Source organism: Hevea brasiliensis, chromosome 9, assembly GCF_030052815.1.
Source record: "Hevea brasiliensis isolate MT/VB/25A 57/8 chromosome 9, ASM3005281v1, whole genome shotgun sequence".
NCBI classification, from domain to species: domain Eukaryota; kingdom Viridiplantae; phylum Streptophyta; class Magnoliopsida; order Malpighiales; family Euphorbiaceae; genus Hevea; species Hevea brasiliensis.
In genome coordinates this window covers 10,472,916-10,486,239 of record NC_079501.1, presented here as the reverse complement: position 1 = coordinate 10,486,239, position 13,324 = coordinate 10,472,916, and the positions used below count along the sequence as shown (strand labels likewise).

Sequence of the window (13,324 nt, the reverse complement as noted above, 5' to 3'; positions counted from 1 at the left end):
GCTGAGTCCTGAGTAAAAATGACAACCCTCAATTCATCTACCAAATGGTTCAAAGTAGACTCCGCTTTGATACAGTCAACTGTCATTTGTTAATGATAATGGGTCTCATGCTTTCTAGGAACAACTGAAAATTTCAACATGCCAACAAGCATAATCATTTAACTAAAAAGGAATTCATGATACTTCCCCTGATTGATGTGTGTTTGTTTGCAACGTTTTGTCGTATTCTTTTGGATCCTGGTGTGTGAATGCTTGAATGCTTTTCAAAAGCCACCAATGCTGTTACCCATGAAATGTTGTGTAAGGAGCTTTTTTTTCATTGATTTTAATCAATGGATGTTACAGACATTATTCACACAATGCTCAAAAAAAAAAAAAACCAAGCATTAGATTTTTGTGGAGGATTGGATAAAGAAGTGAATCCATCAAATGTAAGGTCTCCAAACCAAGGCCTCCGCACTTAATGAGACTAATGAAACTGGGCAAATTTGTACTAGCAAACCTAAATCTTGGAACTAAAACTTGGAATTTAATTGCTAAAAACTTGTCAAGGTTTAGAAAACAATTTGATGATTTCAAAAATCACTCAACTATGATTTTTTTTACATCTCGATTTTTTCGTATGACAACTATATACATTCGATAATTTATATATATGCTCAAAAATCAGCATATGATTCACTTGAAGTGCTAGTGGATTTTTCCTTCAAGAAATGTTCAGACAAGTTTGGGAACCTCACTGGCATTGGTGATGCTGCTGGCGAACCTGAAGAGGATCTTTTCCGTTTTTGTAGATTTCGAGCAATTTCGATGCAGACTTGATCAACCATGTTTAGAAACTCATTAATTATGAGAAATAGTTGAAGTGGGTGTGCTTCTTTGTTCTTGGAAGCTCCTGTTTGATAATATTCTGTTGTTCTCTTTACAAGCTCCATTATCCTCATTTGCTTATCTTTCAAAACCGTTAGTTCTTCCTCTGCTGCTTCAGTAAAACCTTTCATCTCTCTTGCAAATGCTCCTTCCCCATTAGCAGCACATTGCAAAGCGATTAGCCTAACTTCTGCTATGCGAGCAGTGACGGCTGAGCAAGTGCCTGCGAAGGATTCATAATCTATTTGGGCTGCTTTCTTTGCATTAGAGAATTCAGAACTGAGACCACCTACCATTGGCAATCCCAGCATTATATATTCCTTTTCTCTATCCTCCCTGGACTGTGAATTTATGCTGCTATTGCTGCTGCTTCTACTCAAACTTCGGTTCAAGCTTCGATTGCGGTTGATTACACAGCGTTTTCCCTCTGATCGCACAACCTCCTCAACAATAAAGTGAAGTAGAGTTGTTTTTCCATCGGAGCTTTTTACATCGGATAACTTTCGAAGAGAAGTTAAATTGAATGCTTGTGCATTTCCTCTTAAAGTCCCTGCATTCATGCGATTACCAGCCTTCAGGATTGCTTCTAAAAGTTTAATGAAAAGTCCTCTATTTCGAAGTTCGTTGCAGCCCAGTTCAAGTGTTTGCAAAGAATCCTTGAACTGGAGAATCTCTGAATCATAATTTAATCTGAAAAGCATTGCATTTAGGCGAGTAAAAGCCGAAGGAACAGCTTTCAAGAGATGGTAAAGGAAAAACTCAGCATCTGCAAGTCTACTGGGGTCTCCATCGAATTCAAGAATTTGAGATTCTTCATCTTTGGTTGGGGCAATTCTCATAAGCTTTTCAAGAGTCTCTCCATTCAATCCTTGTCCGTCAGTTAACCCATCAAGGATTTTTTCCCGTGAAATGCCCAGAGATTTAAGCACAATTGCTATGTTCTGGGATTTCCTGACATCAAGAATGGCAATTTGCGCTGGTGGGCTGCCATTCTGATTCTTTAAATCGCTTGTGTCCCCTTTCTTGGGGGATCTTCGATTGGTTGCAACGTATCCAAACAGGGCTTCCATGAGATCATCATCGAACCTGAGTTTGCATAGAGAAACTTTGAGAATAGACAGAGAAATAGCATGTCATTTTAGTAAAACCAAAATGATAAATTACAATTTACCTAAAAGAGCCTCCACCAATTTTGTCCCACACCATGGAATGATCAGTATTCTTGTTGACTTTATCCCAATGCAATGGCTTCAGTTTTACCTGGCCATTCCCGTTTCCTTCCCTGCCTTCTCCAGCTGAAGACTTCCCTGGTTTATCCTTGCTTGCCATCCCTTTAGCCACTGGGGGTAATTTTGAAGACGTAGCCAGAACAACTGCCTTAGGTGGCGGAGGTGGCGGTGGTGTTTTATTTTCCTTTGTTGAGAATGGAGGAGGCGGAGGTGGCGTAGGCAAAGGTGGCCCTGCTGATGGTGGTGGAGGGAGATGAGAAAGATTTGATGTCTGACTTGTTAAATTCGATTTTTCAATGGCCCTCATGGTCATCTCAGATTGAGGATTAATGTAGGGAGCCATAATTCTGTCAGGACTACCAATTTCTGGTACAGCTTTATTATTCTGTAAAACGGATGACTTCCCCCGAAGCAAAGGAATTTCTTGTATGGGCTCAGAGTTTGCTTGAACCGTCTCATCATCATCGTCGTCATCTTCTTCTTCTTGCTGAGAATTTCCATTCTTGCTTTCCTCTTCAAGTTTTCTCCAATAAAGCACATCCAATCCATTCTCATCAACAATCACATCCTTAAGACTACCATCAACTTGCGAAAAATGATCATCATTAAGCACAGGAGGCGGAGGGTGGCCTTCACCAGAAATAGTATCTATTCTCTTTGTTCTGCTCTGTGCAACAGCATACCTCTGAATGAAAAAGAAAAGCAAGGCGGCGATGACAAAAGTGCTCACCGCAGTAACAGCTACTGCCTTGGCAACGGCTGTATGCGAGGCCTTGGGTTCAAGCAGAGGCGTTGAAATTTGCGGTGGTGGTGCCGATGGTTGTGGAGACGGTACTTTTCCAGGAGACAAAAAGGAAGAGTTGGGATTGGTAGGTGAAGGTGCAGGAGAAGGAAATTGAACTGGAAAAGGATAGAAAGTTTCAAAATTCTGAGAATTGGATTGAGAAGAAGAGAAAGAAACAAGAGAAGAAATGAAGAAAACAAAAAGAAGGTGGAGAAAGAAGCATGGGAGGCTCATGTTCATGAGCGGCCACAAGGAAAAAGATAAATTTTTAATTTTATGGGTCAAAAAGATCGAAACAGAACATGTTGTAGTGTTAATATTTTGAAGGACGGAGGCAAGTCGTTTGCCGCGTCGTTGGCAATTGAGGTTGGTTTGCCTGGCAATTTCAAAGAGTAGTTAGTTGTTTCCATTTCGGTTCTGGTGAGTTCCCACTATGGTCTCTTTCCCTGGCGTTTCTATTCTATTTGTTTAACTAATAACCAATTACACCCTTAAACTATAATTTAATGTCACACTCTAGGGATTGTCAACTAATAATTTTTTTTTTTACTGTTATTTGTTTTTAATAAAAAAAAAAGATTATGTAAACTTAAGTAAGCTTGAATTTAAATTTAGTTTTAAATTATTATTTAATATTTTATATAATATAAAAATTAACTATTCGAATAGATTTATAAGCCTTTTAATTTGAGTATTGAAATGTTCAAACTGAAATATTTAAGGAGTTAAAATTGAGTCGCTAGACTCATTAAAAAAAAAAAACTCACATATGAATCCATTTTACCAGAATAAGAAGAGAAAATATTTTAATTAATCCATATGCAAGGTTTATGGTTTTTATTATTTAATTAAGAAAGTGAGTTGGCTGTGGATGGAATGGCTAATGGCTTACCATGTCAGAGACTGAAATGGGTTGCTGGTAGAGAGTTGTATTGTATACAACATTTTAAAAAATACAGGTAAATGCTTCATAATTTACGCTATTTATAGACTTTGTAGTTAATAAGAAGATATATAAAAAAGATTGTTCATATTTAGACGTAATTAACGAAGTCAGAAGGCATTATAGCAATAGGCAATAGCAAGTTTCAGGAGCAGTGAGTGAGAAGAAATTTTCCAATCCAGAATGAAAATGAAATGGCTCCAAAATGTGAATTGCTATAAAAGTAATCTAAATTCTGGAAATCAATTTCCTTTATACGAGCTTAGGATCAACAAAAAAGAGGACTTGGTTTGGCTATATATGTTGCATTTACTCGCTCATCCAAGCATGAAAAGTAAGTGGTTGAGGAAAGGTTACAAAAGTTGTTCATGGGTTACTCCATCATTTCTGACTTCTGCTATTGGCTCAAATTAATTAATAGTTTTTACAGTCTGGTTGACTAAATTCTCTTTTTCTTTCATTTATTATTATAATTAGATAATATCCAGAATATGATAAAGAAGGTTATGGTTGTTGGATATTGGTACTCTAGCAGGTTAGAAATTGGAAAGAGGTCCGTATGACTAGTTTTAAGTAGTAGGATTTGAAGCAGTTGAGAGTGCTGTAGCCTGTAAAGTGTAGTTGAAGCCAGGCCATTGTGAGTTCCCATGGGTTCAAAGACCATTTCAAATTTGGGCAGCCTGGACTGGGACCTTGAAATTGCTAATTTTATTGCCATAAATTTAATTGTGCAGAGAAAATAGAAAAAAAAAAAATTAAAGAAGAGAAATAAAAGAAAAAAGTGAAATTAAAATTTAAAAAATATGAAAACCTCATTTGAAAAAACTTTACTTTACCCCTTTCTCTCTCTAGCAGAGAGTGTAAGAAAAGATAAAGACTAACAAGTAGAAAAGAAGAGAGAGGGGGGTGTTCGCCAGCTAAGAAGTCCAAACAAATTCCGATCTGGACTGGTCTCTCTTTAAAGTTTCTCTTTCTCTAACGCCTCTCAGGACCATACCCATCAATAGTTCACACCCCATTGGTATGAATTCACAGTATACCACATTTCTTTTCTTGTTCCTCAAGTATTAGGGGTTTTTTTTTTTTTCCCCCTCAAGAAAGAAAGATTCGGTGCCGTTGGATTGTTGGATTTAGTGGGTTTTTGTTATTTTGGTTAATGGATTGAAACTTAATCCCTTATTTAATTAAATAACTAATGAAAAGGCTTAAAAACTTAAATAAAGCCAATGCACTCTAATTAATTCGAGAATTTCTCTGCATTTAAAATATATTAAATTCACATGTTTACTTCTTAAGCTGAATTAGGTCTGATCTAAGTTTTTTCTAATTCAATGATACTGTAAATATTGTTTTATTGCTATTTACTTTTTTCATATACCTAATTATATATTTTTACAGTTAAAAAAATGATTTTGAGTTTAAATTCTAATTAAAATTAAATAAATAAAAATAATTTTATTTTTTTTAATATTTTATATTGAAAAACAAAAATTCGTTGAAAATATTGTTGAAAAAAAAAATCGAATAAAATAGCATAACTGATTTCGAATAAATTATTCCTACAATCTTATCAACTATAGGACGATTTGATTGTGTCACTTTCGTTAAAAATCATCATTATTCTCTTTTTTTTTTTTTAGGGGAAAATCATCACTATTCTTAGTTAAGAATTTAGTTTGGAACAGTATTTATTTATCAAAATGACAAACATGTCCTCTCCATCTTTTACGAGACGAGAGTTTTGTTTCTCCAACATTTCCCATCTAACAGAAAAGCAAATTTTGATTTTATAGCCAGCCTAATTTTTCATCACCAAAACTACTTTCCAAACAGAGCCAACAATAACTGGACATTTCCTCAGTCATATCACAGTAAGTTGAAGCAAACAAAGCAAAAGGAGCCATTTAGGCCCAGCCCACAACATGTTCAATAATTTGATTTGATTTGTGGAAGTTCCAATTTTCGAATTATCGTGTGAAAATTGAAGCAACCTGAAAAGGCGACAACCCTAAATAAGCATGAGAAAATTATTTGCATGATTGGCAACAAATAATGTTGCATGTGATGTGTCTCGGTTCTTGCCTGGAAAATTATTACGTATGATATTATTATTATTATTATTATTATTACATATTATAATGTGTATCGCATCAGTTATGTATATTGTGAAGTTTCTTAATTCCACCACTAAAAAGAAAAAAAAGACTTTCTCAACCCTCCTATCATCTTCAAAATATTCTTTTTTTTTTTTTTTTTAAAAAAAAAGAAGCTTAATGTGATATCAACCACAAAAATAATGAAAACTCTACCATACAAAAGACATCTTTAAAATCCTTAAAAAATATAAACGATCAATTTAGTTTTAGTTGAAATTAAATTCAACAGGGACTATATTAGAAACCTCCCTTGTTGAATATATACATATATTATAAAATCAAAGTTCAACAACTAAATTAAATTAAATAATATTTAATCATTAAATATCTATCAAGTATGGTGTCGCATCAAAATTAGATTAAAGAAAATCTTTACGCATCTTGTGAACTAGAATATATTAAATGCTAATGGATTTATCTTTAATTACAATCTTTTGAACCGAAATGAAATAAATGCCAAGTTAAACACAAGGAACAAACAAGTAAAAATCTTTCAATCTTTGGGGGAAGAAAAAAAAAAGGGGATCAGTTGGTTGGCTAAGAAATAAAGTAACTTTTTTCCAAGCAACCAACAATCTGTTCGCTGGCCGCACCAATCACCCCTCCCCGCCTCTCCATCTCTCATGTAGGGGTCCAACGATCCTTCTAACCACTAGAGTCGGGATTATGCACAAAGCCCAGATGATTTTAGGAGGATATTGGCCCCCTCGACAGCGGAGCATAGGCTAAGAATAGCGGTTCTCTATGAAGCAACCAGACAAACACCGCGGTTCCACCACATACCCCACACCACCCAGCCCCTTCTCAAGGGAACATCTCCAACAAATCATCCACAAACACAATCCCATTCCAAATATTCCTTCTAGCAGACAATATCATGCATAGCTCTAACCCCTATCCCCACAGTATCACCCACCTGCCCAAGCACAACCTCATTTTACAATGCCACTCGTCCATTTCCTAAATGGCAAAAAGAACCACGGCATCATTTTCCATTTCTATTTTCATTTTCTTTCCAAAATACCCAATTCATTCATCCTTATCATTTTTTATTTGCTGATTAATCAGCTATTCAAATTTACTATTGTACTAATGAACAACATAAACAAAAGCCCCCCAAAAACAGGAAGAGCCAAAAAAGCAACAAAAACCGTTAAAACTAACGGAGAATTGCTGACATTGCAAAGGGAAATTTCCTTTTTTTTTTTTCTCTAATTGTAAGATAAATAAAATAGTTGGGCTAGGTGGGGCAGCAAAGGATCTAATCGGAGCTGCTCATTTTCAGCCGTCTGGTAGGAGAATCTAACGTAGTGGGAGAACAAGGCGCCGAATATGACAATATCGGCGGTGATGGTGATGATGATGACGACGGTGACGGTGATAGACACGGCGATGGAGACGTTGGAGAAGATAGAGATGATGGCGGGGATGGCCATGGTGATAATAATGATGATGAAAATGAGATGGACGGTGGCGATGAAGAGAGATCACAACTCTCTCTTAACTTCCTCTTATTATTGTTGTTGTTGTTTCCGACTTGTTGGTTTTTCACTCTGAACTCTCTGGCTGTCATGTAATCTCTTAATCGTTTCACGTCTGATAATTTCACCGGTTTCACTATAAAGTCCTCTGCTCCTTCCTCCAAACACCTGTTAACCAAAAACAAAAACAATTAAGTTCCAATTGCCTGCTAATTTGAGTTTTATGCACACATAAACTAAGAGTGAGTTAATTAATTGATTAATTACCGGTCGATTCGAGCCATGACGTTCTCCGATGACATAATCACTACCGGAATTTCTCTGAAAGTGGACGATTCCTGCTCACCACGAAATAGATTCTGTTAACAATCTTCTCTCACGAACTCAGTATAAAAACAGAGAAATGGATAAATTTTGATACCTTGATTTTCTTGAGCAACTCGTAACCAGTCATTCCAGGCATGCAGTAGTCTGTGATAATCAGATCCACCTTCAAGCCCTGAAACCATAAGCAATTAAGCAATCAGATGTAGAGAACAAATCGGAGGATCACACGAGAAGCGAAAATTGAGCTCAATTCAGTGAAAAATAATAGATGTTCACTCACATCGAAACCAACAGAGGAGCTCTTCTCTTCATCTAATCCCAGGAATTGCAGAGCTCGAATTCCACTATCCACTGCAGTCACTGCACCACAAAACTTAATTCAAAAACTCCATTACCTAAGAAAAAAGAAAGGTTGCAATTCTTATGTTCGAAATCAAGAGACGAACCTTTACAACATGAGATTTTGAGCAAACGTTCAATGACTTTGCGGTCAACAAGACTATCATCCACTGCCAAAACGTGCACTTGTTCATCAGGAGGTGAGAGATCAAAGCCATCCATCTTCTCGGACCTCCATCGCCGGGAAACGACGCTGTTTCTAGCCATGGAAGAATAAAACGGAGAAAAAGGAGCGTCAGCTTCTTCTATAGGTCGCAGGAAGCAGAGGCAAAAACTGAGACCAGGCGTGGTCGACGGTTGGACTGCTTTATACGATGTAATGTAAAAATGTAAATGAAAAGAGTAGCTGTCAATGTCATGAAGGCCTGTTTGTTTGCTATCTCTGAAAATCAAATCTTTGCTTTCTCTCTCTAAGAAATCTTGAAATCTGCTTTATTATAATATAATTATTAAATTAAATTAAATTAAATATATTATTATAAATGATGGCTTTAGAACGCCGAGGCTCCCAAATCAACTTTGGTGCTAATGCGATCTCCGAATCAAGGGCGAAAGGCACAAGAAGAAACCCCCCAATATCTCCGCACATGTGAACTGATGTGTCTCGCGATATTTTATTGGAATGCGTGCGAGTGATTGGTCGGGATCGAGAGGGAGTTGACCGGAGGTCAATGGAGGACCGCGCCGTCAAATCCGTATAGGGAAATGACCGACACGGAACCCTAGCCCACGGCATCTAAAAGAGGTGAAAAGCTTTTATTTTTCTTTCTTTTTACTTTTGCGGGTCGACATTTAACTGCTATCCGTTTACCATTTTACCACGCCGCACCACGCCACAGTTGCTTTGCCATGATAAAGACACGGTAGGGATGGGACGGAAACAGACGGCAAAGCTCCTCCCATTCTCATCCCACCAAAGCTTGGAGTTGGGGCAGGAAATTTTCTACCAGAGAGCGATTGGATTTCTAGTCTTATTATTTTAATTTATTATTATATAATATAAATTTATTTATTAAAAATTACAAAATAAGTTAAAAATATAATTTTAATAATATATTTATAATTTTTTATTAAAATTATAATATTTAAATAAATATATATATATAAATAAAATATTTTTTAATAAAAAATAATAATATATTATTATAGGAAGCAAATTACGGGGAATCGAGTAGAGAAAAAGTTTCCCATCCTTAACCTATACACAATATCAGCGCCAAGAAAAATTAATAGGTTTCAGAGTAATCGGATAGGATATGATAACTTTTACCATCGTACACGTGGCACACCAGAATCCCTTTGCTGCCCCCCTAACTCTAAGCCAACACTAAACCCTCGTTCTCTAAAGCGCTGCCTCCTTCCCTGTTTTCTTTTGCTAGTATTAAGCAATAAAATGTTTAAATTTTTTATTTTAATGGTTTTTCTTTTTCCCCGTAAAAAAAAAGAAAACTTTTTACTCTGTATTTAATAATATTAAAATATAATAAAATAAATAATTCACTGTTTAATATCTAATTATTATTTGTATAATATAAAAATAATAATAATTAAATTTTAATCTTAAATTAATTAAATGAATTATTTTATTTTTTCATTATTTTCTAATATATATTAATATGTATTAATATTTAAAATTTAAAAATTTTTTAATATTATTTTTTATGTCAATTTAAATTTTTTTTATTTATATTTATTTTTTAATTGATTTATCGCACTCGCGTATTAATTTTATATAACGGATATAATTAAATTATTTTAATAAATTATTTTATTTTATTTATAATATTGGTTACATTTATCTTCTAATAAAATAGATCTTAAATTTTATTTTATTTTATTTTATTTTCTTAAAAATAAATGGATAGAAAATCACAATAACCGAACACGAACACGTTAAAGAGGGGAAGTAAGAATTCATTAACTTGTACAGTAAATAACCTAATAAAGGATTTGGATGTCACCCCCATAATTGCCTCCACCGTGTTTAAATTCGAAGAGCAACTTAGTGGTTGAACTTAGAATGCGAGCAACCTCTCTGCATTTCAGTTTCTTCCCACATTTAAAGAAAGTATAATTTTTCTTTTCTTAATAAAAATTTTGACAATTTATCAATAAACGTTATAATATAACTGAAGCAATTTTTATAAAAATAACGAATTATAAGTATAAATAATTAAAAATACATGTTCAAAAATGATTAGAGCAAATGAGAATAAATATCATAAATACAACATAAATTTTCATTTATATTTTTCATAATTTAATATTTATTCTCTGAATGTGTTTTATTTGATTATTTTATTTAAAATAAAATAAAATTATTATATTACTAAAAATAATATATTTTAATAGAATTTTACATTTCATTAAATTTTTATAAAATAATGTTTTTAAATAATTAATTACAGAAAATTCATTAATTTAATAAAAAATAAATTTTTTTCAATATAATAAATTATAATATTTTTCATAATATCTTAAATTTTAATTAAAATAATAAATATTAAATATGAAATGTTAGATAAGCATATTTTATTTATTTTTTCATTAAGTTAATAAATTTTACATAATCGAGTACTTTTAAAAATTTTATTTTAAAAAATTTAATGATAAATTATAAAATTTTATAAAATTATCTTATTTTTTGTATTATTTTATTTTAAACTAAATAACTATAGAATATAACTCTCTCTCATTCTCTCTTGTATGTTGTAAGGTTGAGAAAAGATTGAAGCTCGTAAACTTAACACAGCCCTTCAATTTCTTATTATCGCCATATGTGGAGGAAATAAATAAGGCAAATTAAAAAAAATAATTTTTTAGTTTTGCACATTTTTGAAATAAAAAATTTGAAATTAATCTTCGGATAAAAAAGTATATTGATTATGCACCATTAATAAAAAAGAAAAGAAAAATTATCTAAATACTATAAAAAAAAGTTATGAATTATTGTAATTGAGCCCTTAAGATTAAGTAAAACCTATATATTTATTTATATATTTTTAAAACACATTTATTTAACATTTGACATTTTAATTAATCTACCGATTAGTCACTCTATCCATTTTTTTTCTTTAATTAGAACCAAAATGTCTTTAATTTTATTTAAAATATAAATTAATTTAATTATTGAAGTTTTATTTTATTAATAAATTAGTCATTGAATTTAATTTATTATTTTACTATTTATAATAAAAATAGTTACTTATCATTTTATTTTATTATATTATATATATTTAAATTAAAAGAATTTAATTAAAAATTTATTATTATTATTATTATTATTATTAAAAAATAAAAACAATTTAGACAATTTTCCATCCATATATGTGCAAACAGGAATTAATTTATAAATTTATTAAAATATTAATAATTGAATAGATAAATTTTAAAAATATATAAAATAATATGTAGTTTTTATTAAATTTCAATAATTAAATTATAATTTATCTTAATGATGCCTGTGCAATTTTTCCTGTTTGATAATGTCTTGTAAGCTCAGTATACTTTCTATTCAAAATATTAACCTTATAACCCTCTTTAGTAAATATGCAAAACCACATAATAATTTCTTTTATAATTTCCGTTTAATAGAATTTCTAAGCACAATTTGCGTTGACTAAGAACCCTACAGCAAGAGCTCCATGACTCTAGAAACTACAAAGCAGTGAGCCTCCATCAGTATTCCTTTCATCCTTCTCAACACCCTTCACCAATATATATAGATAAATAACCCTCGATAACAACCTAAAGTGATCAACAAAATTAAATGCCTATCAAATTATTATATAACCTTTCTATTAATAAAATTAATTAATTGATGTTTATATTTTTAAAAATATTATTATTTAATTTATATATTTCAATATAATTAATTAATTTATCAATATAATTTGAAAATATAATTTTTTTAAAATATATATTTTTAAATTAAAATAAAAATTTTACTATGTTAAATATGAATTTATATTTTTTAATTTTTAAAATATTTTCATTTAATAACCTGAGCATTATTTTTGTATCATCTATTGGTAAACCATTTTTTTTATGTTATTACTTTGATTATTTAGAGATATAAAAAAATTAATTAATTTTTTTATATATATAGCTTATATCAATTTTTATATAAAAAAAACAATAAGAAAAAAAAGTTGTGCATATAAAAAACAAGGAAATATATATATAAAAAAAAAGAAATATTAAGACAAAAATAAAAAGAAAATGATTATGATAAGTATAAAAAATAATAAAAATGATTAAATATTTTATAAAATTAAATTATAAAAATTAATTAATATATTTTTTAAAATATAAAGAATTAGTTAATTAATTTTATTAAAAATTAAATAATATAAAATATTAAATAATATAAAATAAATAATTTAATTTATTATAATATATAAATTAAATAATAAATTTTTTATTTGAACATAATTTACCGTAATCGCAATTCGCAAAAAGGTAGAGAGGGAACAGTGATGAAGGGGCGTGATAATTGATATCCGCACTGTGAAGCAAATTCAAAGTCATTTACTGGGAATTGGCAGAAGCAGACGCGACGAGTGAGAGAATGACGAGATTTGGGAGTCCCAAATAAATCTTTTGGTGGGACCAAAACGCCCTTTTTCATGCTTGGACTTTTGCTTCGTTTTCAATATTTTCAGACCACTGCACATCAATTCTCGCATTTATTTCATCATTCATTTTATCGTTCCTTAACCATATTATTAATATCGCCGATCCTATCCATTTATTATAGTATCGCGTAATGCTTCCGTTTATCGCTAATTAAGCTAACCTCACCCAGTTAATTTCATGTTTTGTTGTCACAGTCACCTTTGCCGTCTGATATGTGTAACGAATATTTTATCAGCTGCACATGGAACTTCGATTTCCGGGAAGGGAAGTGTCACTGCTTTCTTAACTTTTTCTCCCCCTCAAAATTTCTCCCTTTTTTCCACTTTTCTCTCAAATTAATAAAATTGATAGCAAAAGAAAATTTCCGCTTCGCCATCAGAACTGAACATGTGGCGATTTCTATTTCCGCAATTTGCGTTGCCCTTTAGCGTTGGTTATTGCTTGCATATTTCTATGATATCCTTATCAATTGAAAGTTTGTAAACAACGTGTGTTAA

The 13,324-nt window shown here is 31.7% G+C and overlaps 2 protein-coding genes across 2 annotated transcripts; both read right to left on the bottom strand.

Moving 5' to 3' along the window:
• Window positions 1–507: 507 nt before the first annotated feature.
• Window positions 508–3,321, bottom strand: LOC110643994 (formin-like protein 8). Its single transcript, XM_021796557.2, has 2 exons — window positions 2,042–3,321; window positions 508–1,956 (listed from the first exon to the last, which is right to left on the bottom strand). Exons 1-2 carry the CDS (start codon window positions 3,121–3,123, stop codon window positions 660–662), a joined length of 2,379 nt encoding a protein of 792 aa, XP_021652249.2. The 5' UTR covers window positions 3,124–3,321; the 3' UTR covers window positions 508–659.
• A 3,679-nt stretch (window positions 3,322–7,000) lies between these two features.
• On the bottom strand, window positions 7,001–8,610 carry LOC110643995 (two-component response regulator ARR5). The gene is made up of 5 exons (XM_021796558.2): window positions 8,237–8,610; window positions 8,071–8,150; window positions 7,885–7,962; window positions 7,731–7,801; window positions 7,001–7,631 (listed from the first exon to the last, which is right to left on the bottom strand). The coding sequence occupies exons 1-5, from the start codon at window positions 8,394–8,396 to the stop codon at window positions 7,244–7,246; spliced, it is 777 nt and encodes a 258-aa protein (XP_021652250.2). The 5' UTR covers window positions 8,397–8,610; the 3' UTR covers window positions 7,001–7,243.
• Window positions 8,611–13,324: the final 4,714 nt, after the last annotated feature.